The sequence below is a fragment of the Macrotis lagotis genome, chromosome 7 (genome assembly GCF_037893015.1).
Source record: "Macrotis lagotis isolate mMagLag1 chromosome 7, bilby.v1.9.chrom.fasta, whole genome shotgun sequence".
Taxonomy (NCBI): Eukaryota; Metazoa; Chordata; class Mammalia; order Peramelemorphia; family Peramelidae; genus Macrotis; species Macrotis lagotis.
Window position 1 is genome coordinate 21646732 of NC_133664.1, and position 26246 is coordinate 21672977.

A 26246-nucleotide genomic window follows, 5' to 3' on the forward strand; every position below is an offset into this window, starting at 1 on the left:
GCAAATTATGTAACTGGATTTTTGGACTCTCTAATAGTGTTCTGGGTTAGCAAAAGTCTTGTTTGCCACATGCCTTTTTTTCTTTACCGGCAGAAGAAATTAAACTAACAAAAACACAGATTTCAAACCAGGAATTATAGAATAATATTGTCGGTAAGAATGCCAAAACAACATAAGAGACAAGTCCTCTTCCTCGGACTTCTGACGGCTTGTCAGCAGTGCCTTAAAATAGGCAGGATCATGTGAATCTGCCTGTTAACTTTCAATTTCATGAACTTGCCTCTACTGCAAAGTATTGACCTTTGGTATTGTTGGTTTCATTTTTTTTAATTTATTTTTTTTTAGATTTTTGCAAGGCAAATGGGGTTAAGTGGCTTGCCCAAGGCCACACAGCTAGGTAATTATTAAGTGTCTGAGGCCAGATTTGAACTCGGGTACTTCTGATTCTAGGGCCGGTGCACTATCCACTGTGCCACCTAGTTACCCCCAAGTGTTGATTACATTTTCACTGCATCTGTAATACAAATTTCAGATGGAAGAATTCAAAGATTTGGTGGGACCAATTTAGGATGCTATTTAGCCAATGCCTTGTTCATTTCTTTATTAATTTGGCAGTATGTTAGATGAATTTAACATATGCAGGCATGTAATCAAATTCATTAGAAGTTATCAAAAGTTTTTAAATAGGTTTTTGCTCTTTTGAGGGTTTGAGTGTTTGGATGCTGTAAATTTTAACTTGTTCTTCAGGATTAACATTTGTTTCCACTACAGCTCTGGACTACTTTGAGCAAATGGGGAGGAATATTTTCCTTAAAGTTTTGTATTTCTTTGTAATTTTCATCAAGGGGTTCTTGTAACTCCCCAAGTGAATTCTTGACATGGTCTTGATAATGAACCTCCAACTTCACTTTGTTTAAAAGGTCATTTAGAAGAGTCATTTTATGTCTAATTTTCTGAATTACAGTCTTAAGTCTGGATCATGTCCTGTGTTTTTTAATTGCAGAATTTTCTTAACATGGGAGATGTTTTCATTGAGAAGAGAACATTGGTCTCTCAGCTCTGTACCAGTCATACTTAATGGTTTCTTGAGGAAATGTATGTTTCCTCAGCCGTGAAGTTCCAGCATTGGAAATAACTTATAAAAAAGATTGTATAAATGGTCTTATTAATTTGCTTATTTGAAATTTTTGGGGAGATTTGCTTGTTTTTGAAACTTATACGGTTCTTTTGAAAGATTTGATTATGAATTGTTCAGAAACTTAATTTAAAATCTCTTTTGGGGGCCAGCTAGGTGGCACAGTGGATAGAGCACTGGCCCTGGAGTCAGGAGGACCTGAGTTCAAATCTGGCCTTGGGCAAGCAACTTTAACCCCATTTACCTTGCCAAAAAAAAAAATCTTTTGGGAGGACATGGGGTTGGTCAGGGAATCTTTTTGCACTTGTAAGTTCAAACCACTACTTTACCAAGTTTTTCATTTTCTAAGCCTTTGGGTGATCAATGACTGTCTTGAGGTTGCTGGGTTGGTCATTAGATTAGGGTCTGCTGAGGTTGAGGGCCCCTTTATGAATGTGGAAATATAGTGCCTAATTCTCTTTGGTTGGTTCATAAATGAAATCTTAATTTTGATCTTTACTGACTTGAGTGACTTTTTAAAAGTTACTCATTTGGACCTTTTATTTGTAAATCTTAACATGTGAAGTGGTAAGCTACCACAGTTTGGAAAAAGTTAATGGAGTCAAAACAAAATAAAAAGACTTTCATCTTAAGATTTAAAAGTAAAATTAAAAATTGAATATTAATGTTCTCTAATGAAAAATCTAGTAAAACACTTATTTACATTGTTAAAGTTCCAACTTTTGTGATATAATTCCCCTTTCTTTTCGCTTTATGTTTAATTTTAATTTTTATTGGATCTTCAGAAATTATAGGGTAAATTTTTTTAATATGAAAGACTTATAATTAGCTAAATTATATGTTGTTTGTACTTGGGTATGTGTATTTAATTTTATTTGCAATATGTCTTTTGTATATATGTTACTTTTTAAACCTGTGGTCTTTTTATCTGCCTATGTTTTTGTGGTGCTTTTTACAAACAAGAGGTGAACTTTTGTAATTCTTCTTTTTGAATAAATTCATTTTACTAAACTTGTCCTAGACATTCAGTGCCTCCTTTTTCACAGCATCCTAAGGTACAAATGAACACCTGGTTGGGAGCCCCGGCTCAGAGCACTGTGTACCCTCCCCAGCTCTTTCCATCACCCTGGAGAGAGAGAGAGAACAATAAATGAGCAAGTTTAAGAAATCACATATGAGATGCAAATGAATAATAGCATTGGGGTGATGTGTCAAATTAATTGGACTCAGGCTCACCTCACATTTCTCAGAGGCAAATTCTAGGGTCTTAGTAGCTTTGGTCTTTGGGGGAGAAGAATGAAGTGAGGGGGTTGGGTTGGATGATGGCTAAGGTGCCTTCTAGCTCCAATCTATAATCTGAAGCATCCAGATTTGGGTGGCTTTGGCAAGGCAGCAAGTATTTGTCTCCACGCTTTGCTAAATTCTTTCCTCCAGTTGATATGAAGACAACAGAGCCTGTGTGACTAACCAGAACTCTTTAGAACGCTGACATTCCTTCGGAATTTGTGTTTGTAATAAAAACAACTGCAGTAAAAGTGAGGAATGCTGCTGTGGGTATAGGCAGCTAGATGGCACAGTAGGTAGACCCTAAAGTCAGGAAGACCTGAGTTCAGATTGACCCGAGACAATGGTGACTGGGTTGGGCAAGTTGCTTAACCTCTTGATGCCTCGGTTTACTCAGTTGTAAAGTGAAGATTATAATGGGATTTACCTATCAGGGCTCTTTTTGTAGAGTGCTTTATAAATCTCAGTGTAATAGAAATGCTATTATAAGAAACCTAGTAGGATGAATATTTTCTAAAGCAAAGTTAGAACTCATATAGAAGTACGTATAAAGAAGAAAAACTGATTATGATTTTAATTTGTCAATTCTAGTATGATTACTTTTGGAGGGGGCTGTTGGAACTCTAATAGGAACCATAGTATCTCTCAAAGGATATGTCTTCTCTGATTGTTGCACTCAGAACAAAGGAGCTTCTCGATAGACCAGAGCCGATCCTAAATGTCCTTACGGACTTCCCTCTGCAAGGATAACTAGCACTAGGCTAAAATAGTGAACGGGTTTATTTACAAGTCAGAACCTAAACAGAGTTTCATATGAGATCCCATAAGGCAGCAGTCCTCCCAGTAAGCAGTGCTCCCTACTGCCCTACGTTGGTCTTGGGCATGGAGTTCTAGGATGACTCCTGTACTGATGCTTCCTTTGATTGAACCATTCCTAAGAAAGGTTGACTGTTACCCGTTTCCCCTTATAATTTTATCTCCATTCTGTTTGCATGAAAACTTTGCCATTTTAAGTGATCAGAATTGTGCTTGGTGGAATTATAATTTCTATTCATAGTCATAAGTATTTGCTTTTCTACCCTAATTAATATGACCTTTTAGATCTAATTTATCCATTTATAACTTAGTATATAGTTCGAAGATGTATAGTTTTAACCAAATTAGCCATTTGATGTTGCTAATCTCTTTGATATTCAGATTTCTAATTATATAGTGTTTTGGGGGGGAGGATATAATTTGTTGATTTTCTAAGTTTATATTTAATTGCATGTTCAGTTCATTGGCCTAATGATGCTAAATAAGTATAGAAGTTACCCTAAGGCTTTCAAAAATGCACACCAAAGGTTTTGATCTGGTCTTTTATTTTTATTTTTTTTGTAAATATCTATATAAACTCTCCCTAATTGCTCAATGCTTGTATGTTCTCAATCTGTGAGATTGGAAAATACAAATAAAACTCTTCTGTTGCTTGTTAGTTTATTTTCCTCTATGTTTTCTTTCTTCTCTTATGATAATCAAAATATTTAAGAATAAAAGAAATAAAATTAAACAAAAAAGAAATGTTGATTGTCTGGACAACTCCTCTGCCCTCTCAGCAGATGGTATTAGTGGCTAGCCCCCCAACTGTAATATTGCCAAAGCCCGGTGCTCCTCACCAGTCCCTGGAGTGCTAAGCAAATGGTGACAGACTCTTGCTATTCCATGCCCTGGAACCTCTCAAAACCTGAGGCTTTCTTGTCTTGTGATATCCCTGCTTCCTTCTATAATTTAGTTCCTCCTGGGAGCTGTCATTTGGGGATGGGTCCAGGCCAGGCATGCTTCATTTCCCTTCTAGCTATTCTGAATGTACTTTGCCACCGTGCCCCCATTCAGATGTCTTCTTCCTCCTCCCCCACCCCCCTTAACAATTGCCTACCGTGACCTGTCTTGACTTTGAATGTAAGCTCCTTGTGGGCAGGAATTCATCCTCAACTTAGGTCCAATATATGTTAGTATATACTTAAATGACTGTTTTCTACTTACCACCGGCACACTTATACATCCTTTTCTATTCTCTCCCCCTTAAAAAAATTTGCTTTCCTTACAAAATATCTGATCTTTACATTTTTAAAGTTTAAATGATATACTTTCATTTTACATATTCTACATAAATGGTAATTTGCATCTGGAAGACCTTACGTGAATTATTTGTGTTACCTCTGCCAGAAGTTGTCTCTTATGTGTGACAGCCTCACTCTATCCACCCAGGCTAATGCATGCTACAGTATCCCAGGTTGTTGGCTAACCAATAATCTAAGTTATTCAGTTGTTTTCAGTAGTGCCTTACTCTTTGTGATCTTATTTGGAATTTTCTTAATAAAGATACTGGAGTGGTTTACCATCTTACAGATGAGGAGACTAAGGCAAACAGGATGGAATTTCTTGGCCATCACAGTTAATAAGCTAATAAAACCAGATTTGAACTTTGGAAGATACTACTCTTTTTTTAAAATTTCTTTTAAAATTTATTTAGTATTTTATTTTCCCCAGATAACATTTATTTAAAAAAACTTTTGACTTCCAAATTCTCTCCCTTTCTCCCCCCCCACTCTGTCCCAAACCCACCCTACTCCCATCTCATTGAGAAGACAATTCGATCTAGAGGGATTGCAATCATGCAAAACATTTCCATAAAAATCATGTTGTAAAAGAAATATAACCCCCCCAAGAAAACTCAAGAAAAATGAAGTTAAAAAAAAAGTATGCTTCAATCTGCATTCAAATGCCCTCCAAGTTCTTTTTAAGGGATGGCTAGCATTTTCATCCCAAGGCTTTCAGATTTGCCTTGGATCTGTGTATACTGAGAATAATGAAATCATTCCCAGATCATCTTTCTCTGTACCCAGCATTTTACTGTACTTCTAGGTTTTTCTGAGAGCATACTGCTCATTCCTTAGAGCAGAATTGTATTCCAAGATAATCCTATACCACAATTTATTCAGCCATTTCCCAATTGATGAACATTCCCTCAATTTCCAATTCTTTGTCACCAGAAAAGATCTGCTATAAATATTTTTGTACATATAGATCCTTTGCCTTTTCCCTTTTTTCTCTTTTGGGAATACAGCTAGTAGTGGCATTGCTAGGTCACAGGATAGGCATGGTTTTATGACCCTTTGAGCATAGTTCCAAATTGTTCTACAGAATGGTTGGATCTGTTCACAACCACCAATAATACATTAATGTCTCATTTTCCCCACATATTCTCCAAAGAAAGATATTTCTAAAGGCTCTGTCTCTATCTTTTGGAATGGAAGCTATATGTGAAGGTCAGAGGGCCATGTCCATGACCACCTGAGAGGGACTGGGAATGTTCTTGCAGAGCTGATTTATTTTTCAAAATTACCTGGTCTGGAGTTCAAATGATGTTGGTTTTCAACCAAAACGGAGCTGCAAAAAACCACTACACAGAAAAGATGAGGCTATAGTTTATCCCTGACTGAAGGATGATCAGGATTCTGTGTCCACCAGAGCACTGACTTCCTAGGAAGATTTAGTTATAGCGTGGAAACTGCGCAGGATATGAGATGATAAAGCTTGGGTTAAAATAGACCTTTCTCATTGCCTGACAGGCTTCGATAAGCTTTCTTAGATAAGTTTTCCCTTCATCATCTCCACACTGACAGTTTCCAGTTTGGGAAGACTAAGAATAGATTCCTCAGTCCTTTGTGTGTGCTTAAAGTTGACACAAGACCTACTGTTGATCCTTCACTAAGGGCTCTGAAGACTGTTCCACTTTTTTTTTTAATCTTTTGCAAGGCAATGGGGTTAAGTGGCTTGCCCAAGGTCACACAGCTAGGTAATTAGTAAGTCTCTGAGACCGGATTTGAACTCAGGTTCTCCTGACTCCAGTACTCTATGCACTGTGTCACCTAGCTGCCTCAAGAGTGTTCCTCTTTGAAGAAGGCTCCAGGTTGGCCATCCTTCTGACTCTGATGCTGATTTTCTGGGCCTTGCTCCCAGGTGCCAGCTTGGCAATCTCCCCACTCCTCATCTTTGTGTTGGCTTCTCCCATTAGAATGTAAGTTGTAGGATAAAGCTCCGGCCCTGGAGTCAGGAGGACCTGAGTTCAAATCCGGTCTCAGATGCTTAATAATTACCTAGCTGTGTGGCCTTGGGCAAGCCACTTAACCCCATTGCCTTGCAAAAACCTAAAAAAAAAAAAGGAATGTAAGTTGTACATCATAATTCTGCTGTTTGAAGTGCAATCATCTTTTTTCATTATACTGTGTTTTGGTTTTATTCTTTATTCTTGAAATGAAAATAAATCACCCCTCCCTCCAAAAAAGAATGTAAGCTTCTTGAGGGCAGAGACTATCTTTGTTTTTATTTGGATTTGTCTATGCCAGTGCAAAACACCTGGCATTAATAAATAAATATTTGATGTTGACTTGGAGGTAGTGCCACCTCACAGGGTTGTTGCGAGTATCTAATGACTATAATTATCATATTCAGCCAACCCCTCCTGATCTCATTTGGAATGTTCTTGACAGAGATGCTGGAGTGAATCATCATTTCCTTCTCCAGTTCACTTTAAAGAGGAGGAAATTGAAGCACGTAGGGTTAAGGGACTTACCCAGGGTGGCATAGCTAATAAATGAGCCAAATTTGAATTCAGGAAATTGTCTTCCTGACTTCAGGCCCAGTGCTCTATCTACCCTGTCACCTAGATGCTCAAACTTATAATAGTTCACATTTTCTAGGATTTTATATGCATTATCTCATTTGGACTCTATAAAAGTAGGAGTCATGATTCTCCATTTAATAGCTATAAAGACATCTATAAACAGGAAGTGTGAGAATTGACACGAATTAAATCTCACATTCTAGTCTGTCAGGATCTTTCAGGGTTCTTGCCTAGGCTATCTGATATGGTTGAGTTTCCAGATTGGATTCAGGATTGTAATATCTGAAGGTCTAATAAGCATGGCATCACAGCATCCCTGCCTTTCTCTAAGACAGCCATAAAAAGGAGACCCAGATCAGAGTCAAGTCTGCATTTCTTTTTGCATTCTCTGCTAAAATTCCCATTTCAAACTGACCTTGATCTATCCATAACTCTTGGCATCCACTCCTTCTATATTCCTATATTTCTCAAATTCTGCAGGCATGGGTTATCTCATCCACTTCCTCCCAGAGACTTCTATCAAAGACTTGGCCAAAATGGTGGTTAACCACATACAACAGGCTTCTACCAGTTTTACAACTTTGTCAATAAAATAATGCCAAATCTTGTTCGACCTGTTCTGGATGAAACCATGCTGGCTCTTTGTGATTGCTGTTTCCCTAATTAGATGCCCACTAAAACCATCCATTTAATCATATTTGGTAGAACTTTTCCAGGAATCAGTCAAGCACCTTGATATGTGATTCACCAAATGTCTTCTTTCTCTTAAAAAAAAATCAGAACATTTATTTCTCCAGTTCTGTGGTAACTTCTGTGTTCTGTGATCTTTCAAAGGTCCCTGAGATAGCAGCTCAGACATCATATCTGTCAGTTCTTTCAGGATTGTAGGTTTAGCCATTTAGATTCAGCAAAGGCAGCTGTTATTCCCACTATTGGTCCTACTTAGTTTAGCTATCAATTCTTTAATCTTTCTCTCTTTCTCTCTCTTTCTTTTTTCTTTCTTTCTTCCTTTCTTCCTTCCTTCCTTCCTTTCTTTCTCTCTCTTTCTTTCTCATTTCTTTCTTTCTTATTTATTGTTTATTTATTTATTTACTTATTCATTCATTCATTAGGTTTGTTTGTTTGTTTGTTTTTACTACCATCCTTTTTAGTCCAAAGTCCATTTTTCATTGAAAACAGGAGCAAAGGGGCAGCTAGGTGACGCAGTGGATAGAGCACTGGCCCTGGAGTCAGGAGTACCCGAGTTCAAATCCGGTCTCAGACACAATAATTACCTAGCTGTGTGGCCTTGGGCAAGCCACTGAACCCCATTTGCCTTGCAAAAAAAAGAAAAGAAAAAAAAAGAAAACGGGAGCAAAACAAGATTTGAACAGCCCTACCTTCCCTCATCCCTATGTTATCCCTGTCCTCTCCTGCCTGAACATTATCCTTCTTTGATCTTGTTCTTCCTCTTTCCCTTCAAAACCCTTTCTTATTGTCTTTTGCTCTCCTGCTTACTTCACCTTGTTCAAAACCTTGGCTAATTGTAGACTCTTCTTACAGGACCACACATTGGTATTCTTCTTTTGATCCTATTTTTGTTTCCAACCTCTGTAGATATATTTTAAAAAGATAAGAGCAATGGCTAACCTGAAATTATTTGTACAGCATCAGAAAATCATTGTGATGAGAAAACTTTATCCCTTGCTACCTCAGGGGTTCTTAACCTGGGGTCTCTGAATATTTTTTTTTTTGCAAGGCAATGGGGTTAAATGACTTGCCCATGGTCCCACAACTAGGCAATTATTAAGTGTCTGAGGTCTGATTTGAACTTGGGTCCTAACTCCAGGGCTGGTGCTCTATACATGGCGCCACCTAGCGGGCCCCTCTGAATATTTCTTAAAATAATTAATAGTATTGTATTTTTCCAATTACATGTAAAGATAATTTTCAACATCCATTTTTTTGAAAGATCTTGAGTTCTAAATTTTTCTTTCTCCCTTCCCTACCCCCTCCCCAAAACAGTAAGTAACCTGATATAAGTTATGTATGTGTAATAATGTAAAACATATTTCCACCATTAGTCAAGTTGTGAAAGAAGAAAGAACAAAAGGAAAAAATACAAAACAAAACAAGTGAAAAAGAGTATGTATTTTTCCATCTGCATTCAGACTCCATTAGTCCTTTGGATGTGGATAGTTTTTTTCCCATTATGAGACTCTTGGAATTGTCTTGGATCATTGTATTATTGAGAAGAGCTAAGTCAATCACAAATGAGAATTGCAGTGTTATTGCTACTGTATACAATGTTCTCCTGGTTCGACTCACTTCACTTAGCATCAGTTCATGGAAATATTTCCAAGTTTTTTAATGGATTTTAAAAATACATTTTAATAACTATTTCAATAGAATTGATTGCCTTTGTAATGCGTTCTGAGCTATCTACAGACTTCATCAGACTGCCAAAGGGGTCCACACATACCAAAAAAAAGGTTGAGAATACCTATACTAGGGCATTCTTTCTGTCAAAAGCAGAGGAGCTACTATCTTTTCTTGACAATAAAATTCTTTAAAATGTGGAGAACCTGATATTCCAGTGTAGACTTGATTCTCAGGGACTTTTGCTGCAATAGAAATAATGGGGACTGAGGAGGAAAGCAGGCACTCTCTTTTTGAGTAGGTGATAGAAGAGAGGAGAGCCAGAAATAGTCTAACTTGTACTCAAGATTTTAAAAGAGCAGATCTGAAAGTTTTAGAGGAAGCATATTTAAAATGCCAGAGACTAAAATGGGAAGTTCAGTTCTTGGAACAGAAATTCTGAGAACATCAAGACATCCTTCCAAAGAAGAGGGAAAAGGAAGAGATGTTAATGAGATTGATATATGTGTGTACGCACATAATTCACCAAACAGCTTAGATTTTTGAAGATGTTCAGAAGAGGCTTGTTAGTATAGTACAGAGGTTTTAAACTTGGATTGGACCTTTAAGGGGTCTGTGGGTAGATTTCAGGGCATCTGGGAACTTGAATGGGGAAAAAAACCCTTTATTTTCACCCACCTCAAATTGAAATTTAGTATTTTATTTCACATATTAATATATATGTGACAAACAACAGTAGTAGGCTTCTTCAGACTGCCAAAGAGGTCCATAATGTAAAACGAGTTAAGAATTACTTTGTATAATATAGGAATATGTTTTACCTGATTTTTCATATATAATGGACATCATATTAGACTTCTCTGTAAATAGGTGAGGGGCTGGAGAGAGGGAGAAAATTTGGAACTCAAAATAAAAAAAATGAATGTTAAAAAAATTTTAATTTAAAAAAGCCTAGAACCCCCTGCCTGGTGGACAGAGGCCAGCTCTTGAAGTCAGAAGACCTGTTTTGGGACCCTCCTCACATCAGGTTAGTATCACTTGGATTTGGAAAGCTCGTAAGATGATAGGTTTAGACCTAGAAGACATCATAGAGGCATCTGATAGTCCAGACCCCTCTTTTTACAGAGAAGGAAATCAACATCTGGAGAACTTAATTGTCCAAATTAATTTAATTTTTTTCAATTAGCAAAAATCTGTTTCTTTCCCTCCTACCTCTACCACTTCCCTAACAAAAAAGGAAAAAAGAAAAACAAACTCATAATAAACATATTTAGTCAAGTAAAAAAAATTCCATTGTTCATGTCCAAATATAAAAAAGTATGTCTCGATTTTCCTTTTTCTAAGATTTTGAGTTCTAATTTTTTCTTCCTCCCTCCTTTCCCTTCCCCCTCCACAAAACCCCAAGCAATCTGATAAAAGTTAGACATGTACAATTATGTTAAACAAAAAAAAAAAATTGTCTCTGTCTGCATCTATTACCATAGAGTTCATTACCTATTAGAAGGTGGGGAGCAGTTTCCACAAGGCTTCCATTGCAGATTCTCTGATGCTGGAAGTACTTAAGTCTTTCCAAATTCATTTTGCATCAGTTCATAGAAGTCTTCTCATAAAACTGTCTCCTTGATCATTTATCATAGAGTACAATAGTATTCCAATATATTTATATATCAGTTTAACCACTCCCCAATTGATGGATTTCCTCTTTAGCTTCCAACTCTTTGCTATCACCTACCTAAAAAGTTGCTAAACTTCTTTGGGAGGGGAAAGGGGGATGTTGAAGCAAATTGTGATGGTGATGATCAGGCCATGGTGAATTAGGGGATTCACTCACTGCCTCCTTAACCTGCTCAAAGCTTCTGAGGATGGATTTTTCCCTACCAATCATGCTGGGGGACAGGGACAGCAGTAGCCCAGGTCCATGGGAGAAGCTGCCCCTTGGGGTGAATGTGACCAACCCCTACCAGTCACCTCAACTTCCCTCCCAGAGGACCCAGAGCTTGACTGAGCCTTCAAAATTGACAGTGTAGACCCTGAGGAGATGGTTAAGAGGATTGAATCTGAAAAGGGAAAGGAGGTCTTTTCAGTAGCGGCCAAAAATTAATTTATGCAGGCAAAATCATTGGAGGATACTGCTCTCAAAGAATATAAGATTGATAAGAACATAATGCTGGTTATGGGGACAAAACCCAAAGCAGTCCAATACCATCATCAACTTCAACTCAACCATCAAATTCTGCTGCCACTACTCCAGGGGGCTTCTCTAGGGCAGCATCTGTGGCTCAAGTCCTTCCATTGCCTTGGTTCCCACTCCTACACCTGCATCTGTCACTCTCACACTGGCTGTAGCAGCTTATGGACCTATATGAAGGAGTGCTCCCAAGGAGAGAAAGCCAGAGAGAAACCAACAGAAGCTTCTACTGGTATTAGCCCAACATCATCTGATCGACTGTAGGGGCACAGAATCTCACTTTAAGGAATATCATTATGATGTTCACTTCTATGTAATGAGGATATTTCCTCATCCTGGTCAACAGTCCATTCTAACATTGCTTTGCTATTGTGGACACAGTAATAATTCATTTATTTGGAAGCTGAAAGAAAGAAAAGAAAAAGGGGAAAAAAGAAAAGAAAAAGAAATGAAGCTTTGAGTAGCTAAAATAGGTGTTATAAGATCCATAAGTCTCATACCTTTTTTACTCATCAGAAAACTCATCCTCTCACCCAAACCCCATTTGCTTATTTGGGATACAGTTTTAATCACACTGGTTGTAAAGGGACTCTAGAGAAGCATGGAAAGAATTACAGAAACTAATACTGAGCAAAGGGGGCAGAACCAAGAGAACATTGTACACATGAACAACATTGTGAGTTGATCAACTTTGATGGATGCAGCTAGGACAGCCTTGGGAGACCTGTTAAGGACAACGCCATGCATGCCCAGATGAAGAAAAAACCCAAACCAAAACAAAACAAAAAACAAACTGCAGAATCTGAACGAACACTGTGTTCACTTTTAAAAAATTTCTCATGTTTTTCCTTCCTATCCCATGGTTTTCTTTCTTTTCCCTTAGTCCTGATTTTTTTTGAGGTTTTTTGCAAGGCAATAGGATTAAGCTAGCCATCCCTAGTCCTAATTTCTTATACAGAAAATGACTAATTTTATATATGTTAAACATGCACAGTGTTCACTAGATTGTTTGCCCCTGAAGGGACAGGGGTGGGAAAGGAGGGGGAAGGAAATCGGGTAACTTATAAATTCTCATGTGAATGATTGTTGAAAACCTTTCAAAACATGTAATTGGGAAAACAAAATATCAATTAAAAAAATAAAGGGACTCCTTTTGATGGAAACATTGATAACAGCAAGAAATGATGATAAAGTAGAACTTAGATGATATAAAAAGCAGGCAGAAGAATGGAAGGAGAAAAGAGCATTATTATTTAATTAAAAGACAAATAATGGGGCGGCTAGGTGGCACAGTGGATAGAGCACCGGCCCTGGAGTCAGGAGTACCTCAGTTCAAATCTGGCCTCAGACACTTAATAATGACCTAGCCTTGTGGCCTTGGGTAAGCCACTTAACCCCATTGCCTTGCAAAAACCTAAAAAAAAAAAAGATAAATAATCCTGCAAACCTCAGGAATTCTTCTAGTTCCAGTATGGTATAATACTAACTGATGTGCATCGTGACTGCCTTAGGTCAAAGAAAGGGTTAGGTGTGCTCTGTTTAAGACATTGGGGAAATGAATGATAGTTACTGAAAGACTTCTATCTAAAATGGTTAAAATTTTAAAAGAGATACTTTACATGGCAAACTTCAATTATCCAGAAAATTAACATGTGAAACACTTCATTTCTCTGAGTATATATAGCTTAATATTTTAAACACTAAAGTCCTATATTCCCTGTGTCAATTTAACAAGGATGGTCCTTTTGATGAGGTATTTCAGCATTTTTATTTGAATAGCTGTTCAATTGAATACCAATATAATTTATTTCTTTATTTTTTAAAACTGTTAAATATATTTTTTGTATGTTTGAGGCTCTTTTCCTTTTCCTTTGATTTCTTTGGGGTATAGGTCTACCAGTGCCATCACTAAGTCAAAAGGTAGGTTCAGTTTAGCAACTTTTTGGAGAGTTCCAAATTGCTTCCAGAACATCCAGACCCATTCACCGCTCTATCCACAATGTACCAATCTGCTTGTTTTCCCTCAGTTCCTCCAACCTTTATCATTTTTTTAAACCAGTTTTGTCCATCTGATGACTGTGAAGACAGGTCAGATTTGAATCTAGGTCCCCTGACTCTGAATCTGTTAACTTTCCCAATGCTGTGGGAATCTCTGTCTTCTCAGCCCTTCCCACCACGCAGCACACTAATGAGCTGCATGACCCTAGACCGGTCATTTTACAAGTGCATTGAGTTTTATTTCCTTATCTCTAAAACATGGACAGTAATATACCCTCATACACAGGGTTCCATAGGACCAGAGGACATCATGCTCATCCAGTAACAGGGCTCTGCAAATTCTGACCTTGCTTTGTAAACTGTTAGCTAATAGCACTTCCACCATCAGACGGTGAGCTGCAGTGAGGCCCTTTGGCCACAAGAGGGAGAGCAACTCCCACTGCTCAAATGGCTCCAGAGGTGGGTTGGTCCAGCCTCTGGGAGGACTTTAGGGATGCGCAGCATCTGCATCCTGATTCTTTGAGGTTTCATTTTTTTGCAACAGAAAAAGCCTGCAGTGCCCACAGTCCAGAGGAGTTATTCAGAAGAAAAAAAAGCTGTTTTGTAGAGAAAGACTGAAACTGCAACAGAGAGAGCAGCACCCACCCATCAGGTCTCTCCCCTCTCGCTCACAATCCCACCCCCCCAATCTTGCCCCTGCTTCCCCCACAGAGGCTGCCTCAGCTGCAGTGGTTTTATAATGGGGTGAGTTCAGGAAGGAAGCAACGAAGATCCTCAGCCTGAGCTGGCCAGATTTGGAATCAGAGGCCCCAGGTTCAAATCTGAGCTCTGCCACTGTCAACTTTATCAAATAAATTTGTTTCTGAGACTCCAAGTTGGATGAAATGGCCTTGAGGGGGCTATCAATGATCCTTCTTAGAACTGGGGCAGGGTTACAATAACAATAGCCAACATTTAGAAGTGGTGTTTTAGGGTTTGCTTGGAAAACACACTGATCCTCATGTTATTATTAGATCCATTTTTACAGATGAGAAAACTGAGGCTGAGAGATTTTAAGTGATTTGCCCTGGCTGACAGCTAGTAAGTATAGGAGACAAGATTTGAACTAAAGTCTTCCGAACACCAAAACCATCAGTCTATCCACTATGCCAACCAGCTGGCTCTCTGGTTTTAGAAGTCATGAGATCTAAACAGCCTTGAGATGATCTGGGTTCAGGTCCTCCCTGGTACTCAGCAGTGAGCATGGGAGTGCTTAAGAAAATGCTTCCTAATCAGGGAAAGATTGATGTCTTTTAGTTTTAGAGAGCCTACTAGGCAGCCTCATCTATGGAAAAACCTTTCACTGTGATGTCTTTCCAGTTTAAGAGAGCCTATTAGGTGGCCACATCCATGGAGAACTTTCTGCCCTAGGCCTCTGAGCCCCTGGGTCCCTTCCTTCTTGTCCATGGAGCTAGTAGGGACTCTGTGGAGGGTTTGGTTTAGGTTAATAAGACTCAAGAAGGGCAGAGCAGCTCTTGCTGTGGTAGTGAAGATGGTACCATACAAATATATACAACTCCATTTGTGAGTGGGTCATTGAAAAGTGTTTGATTTGAAACCAAAAGGTTCAAGGTTCAAATGCTGCATCGGTCGCTTCCTCCTGGGCAATCTCAGGTAAAACACTTCACTCTCACTTCCATGGGGCTTCTATTGCCTCCTCTGTAAAATGAGAGGATGGAACTTTGTGACTTTTAAATGTTCCCTCAAGCTAGAGCTATGATCCTTTATAGAATCAAAGGAGCTCAGTTGGGGGGGGTGGACCTTACAAGCTGGGTCCCCTGGCAAGACATTTTCTTCCTCCAGGCCTCAGTTTCTCCATTTGTAAAATGGGGATAATTTGAGTACTGCCCTCACAGGGTCATACAACTCTTTCTAAGCCACTTTACATTCTGTAACTCCCTGAAAGTAAGGTGATTTTTCTCCCTTTTTTATATTCCTAAGACAATTCCTAGCACATAATAGGTGTTTAATACATGCTGGTACTGAGAGGCAGCCTATAGGATATAAGCAGAAAACCTACTGACTGTGGATTTAGGATGATTAGGGTTCAAATCCTCCCCTGGTACACTGTAGGAGCTTAATGTAATTACTGCCTGTTGAATGAATAGAGGAATGAATTGGATCTTTTTGTAATATAAGAAATATATTTTTTGAAACCTATGATGCTTGGAATGGGGCCTTCCTGGACCTTTTCCCTAAAATTCTCTTACCCTCCCAGTTATAAACAGGGTTAAAGTGGATTTGAACTCCTCTAATTCCAGAGCAGTCACTGCTCTCAAATCCCACTTCTAATGCTTCCTTCATTTGTAAAATGGTGGCTACCTGGTCTCTGAGGTCCTCTCCGCCTGGTGGTCCGCTCTCATCCTCACATCTTCACTCCGTAAGATTGGCTTTACCATTCTCAATTTCTCCTTAGCCCCTCACCTGCTGAGCCTCACTCTCCACTTCTGTTAAAGGATAGGGGTGAAACTTCTCTAAATTTATGGTCCCATCAGTTGAATAGGTTAATGGTTATAAATAAAGTCTTTGGAGAACACAGAAAAGAAAAAAACAAACATAACAGAAGGACTCCACCAAACAGTTTCCTGCCAGAAGTAAGACTGATGAGAAAAACACCTGCTGGGGGGCCCACCCTCCTTCCCCAAGGACACTCCCCACCCCCACCCCACCCCAGACACACCCACAGCACAGCTGACTGGAGGTGGGGGACTGAATAAAAGGGGAATCAGGACTGGTGATGAGGTAAGCTGGCTCTCAGAATTTTGAGAGAGTGGGGGGGAATCCCCTTCCCACCCACCCACCCCACTCACTCTTCACCACCATCACTGAGAGACAGCAACTGCTTTCCTCTTGCCTGAGCTCAGAGACACAGGGTTTGGGGTTTCAGAGCTGCCCCGAAGGGCTGTTGGGGGTCTCTGGAGTTACTTATCATGTGCCCCAGACTGGAAGCTGGGACAAAGACCTGAGAGATGGAAAGGACCGTATGGTCCTTTAATGATGCTTTAAGGCAAGGACCAAGCAAGGGTTTTTGAAGTCAGAGGGAGAGAGCTGGAATTCTGGTTCTGCTAATTAATACATCACTTCAGTGCTTTGGTGAAATGAAGAAGCTGGATTGTATTATTCCAAGATTGGAGGGTTTGGAAGGACTCGGCAGGCGTCATGACCATCCATCCTCTGCCTGAAGGCCTTCAGAAAGGGGGGGATCCACCAACTCTAGAAGACCTCAAGAGCCCTTCCAGCTCTTCATTGATACTCCTAGATTGAAAGGGCTAGGAGAGAAGTCAATCTAGTCAGCATAGTTATCTTACCCATGAAGAAACTAAGAATCCCAAGGTCACACAGGATGAAGGAATATTAGGATTTGAACTTGGTCTTCTGATAGATGTTACTAAGTTCCTTAACTTTGCTTGACCTTAGTTTCCTCATTTGGACTAAATTATTTCTAATTTTCCATTTAGCTTTAATGTTTTTTTGACTCTATTAGACTTGTTCTCCTGACTCCAAAGGTCAGAACTAGAAACAAGGGACAAAAATTGCAAGGAGGCAAAGTTAGACTTGATAATAGAAAGGAAGAAATGGAAAGCCACTCCATATCATTGTCAAGAAAACCTCAGATGGAGTCACAGAGAGTTAGATGTGACTGAATAGACTGAACAAAAAACTAAAACAAAGGAACAGAAACAAAAGGAAGCTTTTAAATATGAAAAACCAAGAAGTGGAGGGGCCAGGGAGGGAAAGGAATGAATTTCAGTGCAGTAGAGTTGAAAAGATGTCTCCTTGCCTTCATAAAGACCCCATTAGTTTCCACATGGGCAAAGAGAGGCTGGGAAGTGACTAGTCCACACAATTCAATTCATAGATTCAGGAACTCAAAAACTGGAAGAAACATGAATGCTTATACATGAACAATGACCTTTACAAATTTTTGATAAGTGGTCATTGACCCTTTAAATTCATTTCAATAATAAGCATTTATTAGGCACCTCCTGTGTGTAAGGCTCTGTACAAAAATAAAAAAAAACTAAAACAACCCTTGCTCTTAAGAAAATAGCCATTTTTCTGGACTGGACTGGACTAGACTTACTCTCATTTATTTATTTTTGCAAGGTAATGGGATTAAGTGACTTGTCCAAGGTCACACAGGTAAGTCCTCCTGACTTCAGGGCTGGTACTTTATCTATTGCACCACCTAGCTGCCCCTGGACTTAAACTCAAATGTAAAATGGGAATGATAGCATCTACCTTATAGGATGTTGTGGAGATGCAATAGATAATATCTGTAAGGCCTTTAGCTTAGTGCTAAGTAAGTGCTTACTCCCCCCTTTTCCTCCTTCCTAATGTGGTTGACACAAAAGCTAGACTATATTGGGGGACCCTTGGTTACAGATCTCATGATGATCTCAGCCTAGACAAGAAACCAGAGCTCAGGGTCCATTTCCTTCTCATCTTTTCCCAGTCAACCACTGCTCTTCTCTGAGTCTTACATTTCATCCTTCCCAAGATTTCTGTCTTTCCTTATCTGTCTCAGTCTCTTAGGTTTTTGCAAGATAATGGGATTAAGTGAGTAGCCCAAGGTCACACAACTAGGTAATTGTTAAATATCTAAGACTGGATTTGAACTTCCCATTCTAGGGTCCACCTAGCTTCCCCTCTTCCCAAGATCTCTTGCAGGATCTTCCAAACCCTTCTGTGCTCAGCTATGAACTCATGCACACCCTTGGGGGGGGGGGGGGGTATAGGATTTCTAAATGAGTGTGGAATCCCAGTCTTGGCCCTTACAAAAAGAAATCAAAGACTCTCCAGGTGACTCCTAATCATCTCACCAATGTGGAAGGCAGTCTCAATTAAATTTCCCAGACCTTTCCTCGGTGTCCATAAGTAAAGGTCCATGGCAACATCTCAGGTCTAGAGGCTGGTGGGGCTGCCCCACCAGGTTTCAAATCTCTTGGAGAGATTAGATGGGCTGTGACCCTGCGCAAAATCTAGCAAAATCCATATTTTAGAAAATGCTTGTTCAGGGGGTCTGGTAAGGGAGCCAGATGGTTTAGCATTTTAAATAATGCTCCTTGTTCTATTTAAGTATTGATTTCTCCGATTCTTTTGCCGTGCATAATTTAGATGGTGCTTCAGCAAGTGTGGTGTACAGGCCACAGCTGGTAGGTATTGATTTTTTAAGTGATGTATTAGTTTGTGTAGGAAGAGTATCCATTTCAGCCCTTGGAAAAGTTTGAATGGAAGATCCAGGGAATCCCAGAAGTAACCTGAACGATTTAAATGAGACCCTGCTGCTTCAGAAGGCAGGCTCAAGGGTTCCTTCTAAGTACGCAATTTAAGGCCTTTCCCTAGTGTGTGGATAGCTTCATCTCAATGCTGACTAGCTGACCTTGCTTGACATGGGGGATCCTGAGGCAGGATGGAGGATGGCTAGGGCCAGCTGAACACTGGGCAAGTGATCAGGTCAGGTTGATTCAGACCATGGGCTCAACCAAGGCTCAGAAATCTGGAACTTGAAAACAGTGAAGAGGAGAGTCTCCCATAATCTGGGACGGTCCACCTGCGGCAATTTCAAGTTCAGAGAAGGATGATCTCTATTCTTACTCACTTGCTTTGAAAATGGACTCGGGGGGCAGCTAGGTGGTGTAGTGGATAGAGCATAGGCCCTGGAGTCAGGAGGACCTGGCTTCATATCTGACCTCAGACAATGAATAATTACCTAGCTGTGTGACCTTGGGCAAGTCACTTAATCCCTTATGAAAAAAAATTGGACTGTTTTTTTTTTCCTAAAAAGGATGAGGGGGAGAGGGAAAACAAAAATATCAAGCCACTGAGGATATAAAGGACACCAGTCACCAAGCCACCGTAGACACCAGCAGCCTCAAGGGTGATGAGCACAGGAACTGTTCTAAGGTAGTATATGTAATGAAGCCAAAATGGCCCAAGATCTTATTTCTCCAACTCTGGTTTTTCATAATCGCCCCCTCTCATGCTGAGACGTCTTGGTAGACAGCTCTAGATGTACCCCCAAGCAAACCAGTTCAGTCAGTGTTGCTCTAAGATTCTAGACTCAATTATCAACTCCTCTGGCATTTGCAACTCTTCCCAGATCAAATGGAATATTTTTTGTTGAGAGTGCCAGGCCTAGAGTCAGGAAGACTCATCTTCCTGAGATCAAATCTGGCCTCAGACACTTACTATTGGTCTGACCCTGGGCAAGTCATTTCGCCCTGTTTGCTTCAGTTTCCTTATTTGTAAAAAAGGAGAAGGGAATGAGAAACCACTCTAGTGTCTTTGTCAAGAAACCTTAAATAGGGTTGGATGTGACTGAACATCAATACTCCATCAGGCTCAGATTCTAGTCCATCTCTCTTATGTCTAGGAATATTTGTGTTTGTGTGTGGCAGTGGTGACACATGGTACATACTAATGGGTGGTCTCTCCCTTCCCTCTTTATGGTCCATCATGTTTTCTCACACTTCACTCTCAGCCATGTACTCACAGGCCTTCTTCCAGTTTAACTCACACCAGACTCCATCCCCCAGTTCTGGGACTTTGTCAACCCTTGTGCCTGGCAACCTTTTCCTCCCTCCCCTCAGGCTCTTAGAATTCCTGGCATCCCTGGAGATCCATTTCAAATACCACTTTTCTGTAAACCATTCCTAGTCCCCACCAGCTGCTGGGCCTTCCCTTTGGGCGTCCCTTGTATGCCTCTGCCAATATCTTGGCTATTCACCTGTCTGCATGTACCTGTAGGCTAACTCTTCAAGGGCAGGGATTGTTTTTACCTTTCTTTGTAGTCTCAGCTCTTTTTTCCTTTGTTTTGTTTTTTGGGTTTTTTTGCAAGTCAATGGGGTTAAGTGACTTGCCCAAGGTCACATAGCTAAGTAATTATTAAGTGTCAGAGGCCAAATTTGAATTCAGGTCTTCCTGACTCCAGGGCTGGTGCTCTATCCACTGCACCACCTAGCCACCCTCAGCTCCTTTTTTGTTATATCATTGTTCAAACCTTTCAGTCATATCTGACCTTTTGTGATCCCATTTGAGGCTTTCTTGGTAGAGATCTTGGAGTGGTTTGCCATTTCCTTCTCCAGCTCATTGGACAGATGAGGAAACTGAGGCTGACAATGTTAAGTGATTTGCCCTGCTAATAAGTGCTTTGGGCCAGATTTGAACTGAGGAAGATGAGTCTTCCTGACTTCAGGGCTGACGAACTATCCACTGGGGATAAATGCTCATGGATGGGTTGCAAAGCCCTGGCCTAGTAGATGAAGGCCAAAAAGAGATGGCCTAGTCAGAGGTCTTGTTCTGAAGGAGCTTCTAGTTGAGGGTGGGTGGGATGGGAGGAGGCAAATGATCCCAGCACAAGACAAGGTGACAGAGAGATGAGGAGAGGGCCGTGTGCTTCCTTCATGAGAAGGGAGCAAGGAAGGCCTCAAGGAAGAGGTGTTTGTATCCTCATACTTTAGGAATGTACATGGTCTTTCTTACCTAGTCCCAGATTCTGATTGTGTGGCCTTGGGTAAGTTACTTAACTTCTATTTGCCTCAGTTTCCCCAACTGCAAAAATGGAGATAATAATAGCAGCTATCCCTCAAAGTTGTTGTGTACCTGATGGAACTGAAGAGGGTAGAAGAGAGGAGTTTGGATCCTACCTCACACATTAGCCACATGACCCTGGGCAAGTCACTGCCATCCCTCATCCTCACTTTCCTGGTTTGTAAAATAAGGAGGATCATCTACCTCACAAGGTTGTTTGGGGCCAACTGAGTAAAGTGTTTAGTAAACTTTAAAGGTTTTGTCAATGTTAGTAAAAATATAACGAAACCTCAATCAGAAGAGTCAGTCCTGAGAAGTTGGGTTGCCTCCACTGGGTAGTCAGACGAGTTTTGGTTTTCCTTTCTCTGGGTTGTAGTAGCAAAAGGCAGGGACGAAGAAATGAGGCACTGGGGTGACTTTCCTGGATGTATGGTGTTTATCTGGGTGTATTTCACTTGAAGCAAACTGAACATCTCCAAGGTTGGATTTACAAAAGCAGATAAATTAGGAACTGGGGAGGGTTTACAAAAGGATTTACAGCATTAGACAAGGACTCAGTTTTGCACTCCTAGGAAATGGGAGACCTGGGACTTGGAGAGATTTCACAGAGGTGGAGGCAAAGGGTTACTTGAGGCATGGCTTCCCTTTCCATCCCACCTAGTCCATCCCCTACCATCCCACTCCCAAGAAGAGGCAGGGTTGTTGCTGGGAAAGCTGGAGCCAGAGTCTTGGGAAACCCATCATCTGGGCAGAACTCCAGGAAGGGGGTAGGGGAACCCTCAGGAGGCATCTCCATCCTTCCAGGCAGTTCTTTGGCTCCAAAGACTTTGCTTCAAAAGCCTTTCTTCATCCCCCCCCCCCACAACAGGTGGTTCTTCTGGCTGGGCTCCCATCTCAGCCACATGTTCCCTTTAGCCCCATGGGGGCTCTTCCTACCAGGGGGTACAAGGCATTGCGAATGACGCCATCACACAGAAGCTGCAGCTGGAGGAGAAGAGGGAGGATCAGGTCAGATGGCCATCCACCGGTAGCACCCATCTGCCATCTGCATCAGCAGAAGGAGGGTCCACCCCAGTGACAGCACAGTTCCATGAAACATTGGACAGTTACTACCATTATTACTATCATCAGTATACAAAGAGAGCCAATGGAATCTGGTGAAAAAATGCTAGGCTTGGAGTTAGGTTTGGAAGTCCCAACTATAATACTTACTAAACCTCTCTGAACCTCCGTTTACTCTTTTATAGAATGGGGATAATGATTCCTGAATGCTCTACCTCACGTGGCTGCTTTTTGCAAACTGTAAAGTGCTGTAGAAACATGAGCTGTTGGTCTCACATTAGTATCACCCTTGAGATTGATCCCTGTGCTCTAACCCCCAATCCTTGAGTCCTTAAATGCATGGAGAGAAGGGGAGACTACTGCTCATCGTACTGAGACTTTCTAAGCCATGATTAAACTTTCTCTTCTTTGCAGAGGTTGGGGGACCATGGGAATGGAGTATTGGATATAGTATTAATGTGTTGGGTAGTTTTTCTCTTTTTATTCTGATTAAGAGATGTGGAGGGGAGAAGGAAGGGATGTCTCTGGAAATTAGGGTATTGTAAAAAAAAAACCCAATATTGATTAATTTAGAAAGAAAAACATAAAGAATGACTTTTTTTTAGGTTTTTGCAAGGCAATGGGGTTAAGTGACTTGCCCAAGGCCACATGGCTAGGTCATTATTAAGTGTCTGAGGCTGAATTTGAACTCAGGTTCTCCTGACTCCAGGGCCGGTGCTCTATTCACTGCACCACCTAGCTGCCCCAAGAATGACAGATTTTTAAAAGGCTTCTTAAACTCCTAATTTTTGGAAACTGGCACCTCTCCTAGCCTCTAGTTCACCAAAAGAAGCCATGGCCTGTGGGAGATCTTCAGTCCTCTTTTTTCCCCATTCACAACTCAAAATACTTTTGGGCTTGGGTCTCCTCCTGCACTAATTCTTACCGACTCATTCCTTCCTAGAGAGATGAGCTCTCCCCACTTGGCAGAGAAACACTCATATTTTCCATAAATTCTTGGGCAGTAACTCACCTGTGGCCTGGGTTATACACGAGATCTTATAGGATAACCAGACGCTTATCATGCATAGGAAAGTAGCCAGGAACCCAAAGACCTGCGGACAAGAATCAAAAGAGAGGCAAGGACATTCATCCCCAAGGGTTCCCAAACTTCTTAGGCCCAAAGGCTGACTTTATCACCCAAGGAACATCACCTTTCCCCTGATTCTAGGCTGGATGGAAACAGTCAAGATTTCCCAGGGGCAAATCCCCATTCTATTGTTTAGTGTGAAGTGACCTTGGGCAACCTTCAGCTTGCTGGCCTCAGTTTCCTTAACTGTAAAATGGGAAACTTGGTCTGAGGTTCCTTCATGCTCTGAATGTAACGTGTGTGTGTGTGTGTGTGTATGTGTGTGTGTGTGTGTGTGCATGTGTGTAATCAGATCTGGGATTTTATCAACTGAAGGAAATTCTGATGAGGAACTCCCTCTATTGATACTGCAGATAAAGATTAGAGCAGTTTCTATGAATTTATAAATTTATAATTTTTACAGTATAATTGGCTTCCCTTGCAATCCTAGGTATTTTATTTTCTGCATTGAAAAGTATGATTCTAAGAGGGGTCCAAGAGGCTGGGCTGCTTCGAGGGCCTGAGACACAAGAGCTTCTGTGTCCCAGCTGCCCGGGACCTCGTGATAACTCACTTGCTGAGTCACACACCAAGTATCTATCAGGGCTGGGTGCCAGGCAGCCTTTCCCATAATCTTCTTAAAGGATGGGAGATCTTTGCAGGGCAGTTGAAAATGTAAATGATTGAAACTGGACAAAGGTGGCTCTGGAGATAGAACCTTGGATCTGGGGTCTGCAGGACTTAAGTTCAAAGTTACTTACTAGCTGTGTGACCCTGACCAAGTCACTTAACCTCTGCATGCCTCAGTTCCCTCATCTGTAAAATGGGGCTTAAACAGGACCCCACCTTGCAGGGCTGTTATGAGAATCAACTATTTGTAAAAAGTATGACTGTCTAAGACTGCCCCCCCTCAAGTTCATTCTCAGAAAGCGAAGTTTCTGGCCAGAATAGCCCAGATATCTTATGTACCAGCAGATAGTAGGGCCTTTGTTTCTTGAATAACTTGACAAATCCAGCTAAGTCTAATTGAAAGAAGACTAGACTGAAGTCAGGGAGCTTGGGGCTTGAGTCAGGTTCAGACTCTGCCTGGCCAGGTGATCCTGGGTAAGTCAATGCTCTTTTCCAGTGAAGGGATTAGACTTCCAGCTCTCATCTTTGGTAACTTGGTGGATGAGTAAATGAATGAAGGGAAGATGGCAATCCCATCAGCCCTTAGACCTGCTGCAGGAGAAGAGGGATGAAGGAGGAGTGAAGGCTGTGGGATAAAGCTCAGCATTCCAACTCCTGGGCTGTTTGTTAGCTCCAGTCATTAACTTGGGTTTGAATGGAAGGCTGAAAGTGACCCCATTGTGAGGCAGAGAGGCCACATACCCAGCAGACTGACCGGCTGGTGACAATTATCATCTTGAAGGGGTATGCCACTTCAGAACTAGAGATCTCCTAGTCCTTGGGTGCCCTCCTTTTTATAGATGAGGCCCCCTGAGGTCCTGAGAGTGGGTGTGCTCTGGTCATGGGGATAAAATTGGATATTTTGCAAACACGAAAGCACAGTGATTAGCATCTGAGCTTAGTGAGGCTGGGCCTAAAACAAGAGGCACACCCATCCATCTCAGCCCCCAGACCCAAGGTGGAGCCCTGTCCAGAACAGCCACCAGCACATGGGAACCTGTCGCTTCTGCCATGCCTCTGGTACTTACTGACCAGTCTATAATCCTGTTATTCTGGAGATTTCTCTTCTTGGATTGCTGCATAATGAGCTGACTGTAAACTGGCCTCTTCTCAATTGTCCGCATCACTACATCATTCTGTTTCCTGGGTCTAGTCTACCTCAAATAAGAAAAGAGGCCCTCACAAGCTGAGATAATAGTGATCATGATCATGATCATAGATATTTATAAACCACTTGGAGTTATCTAATTTGATCCTCACAGGAACTCTGTAAAATTGGTACTATTGTGATTTTACATTAAGAAAACTGAGTCTGGTTAAGGTTCCGTGACTTGGCCATGGTCAGGTGGCTATTTGTATGAGACAGGATTTGAACTCACATCTTCCTGGTTTCAAGTCTGTCCACTGTGTCCCCTAGAAGCCTCATGTCTTTCTTCCATAGCCTCTTCCCAAAGATGTAGGACTTAGAACAGCCCTAAGAGCCTCATCTATAAAACCCACCCATGTCAGACCTGTGTGATGTGACTCTGAATGTGACTCAGTTTCCTTCGCTGTAAAATGGGGATAAAAGCGTCCTGAGGTTGTTAGATGGAACAAGTGATATCAGGTACATAAAGTACTCTAGAATCCCTAAAGTAGAAGCTAAAATCAGTTCATTGTTGTCTCTGAGGGCACTAGGTTTAAATGGGGAAGTTTGTGACATTTCCTGGCTGTGTGACATTGTCCCGGGAAAGTCAACTAACCTTTCTTTTATTTCTTTACTTACATACTTATTTCTTCACTTATTCATTCATTCATTCATTTATAGCATGGCAATGGGGTTAAGTGACTTGCCCAAGGTCACACAACTAGGTAATTATTAAATGTCTCCAGTGCCAGACTCCAGTGCCAGTGCTATATCCGCTGGTGCCACCTAACTGCCCCTCACCTAACCTTTCTCAGACTTGGTTTCTGCTTCTGTGAAGTGGAAATAAAACCAGCAACAACTTGCCAAAGTTCCTGGGAGACTCAAATGACAAAACAGACATTTAGAGCACTTTGTAAAGTCCAAAGCACCATGGAATGTTGACTTTTGTTGTTGCTGTTGGAGCCTTCCCAATGTCTCTTCATTCTAGTGCCTTCTCCCTTTCACTTATTTATTCTGGATTAAGCCTCTTGGTACATAATTTTTCCTGCTGTCTCCCCTGCCCCCACCCCATTAGATGGC

General features: G+C 41.0%; 1 protein-coding gene and 1 pseudogene across 1 annotated transcript in view; both read right to left on the minus strand.

Moving 5' to 3' along the window:
- Nucleotides 1-114: 114 nt before the first annotated feature.
- Nucleotides 115-5013, minus strand: LOC141494446 (SKA complex subunit 1 pseudogene; annotated as a pseudogene).
- A 12719-nt stretch (nt 5014-17732) lies between these two features.
- CMTM7 (CKLF like MARVEL transmembrane domain containing 7) overlaps nt 17733-26246 on the minus strand; it is a 59798-nt gene continuing 51284 nt past the window's right edge. The window contains exons 4-5 of the mRNA XM_074195624.1: nt 23276-23357; nt 17733-22185 (exon numbers count right to left, since the gene is read on the minus strand). Coding sequence (XP_074051725.1) covers nt 22169-22185; nt 23276-23357 — 99 coding nt within the window. The 3' untranslated portion in view covers nt 17733-22168. The remainder of the gene's footprint in view (nt 22186-23275; nt 23358-26246) is intronic.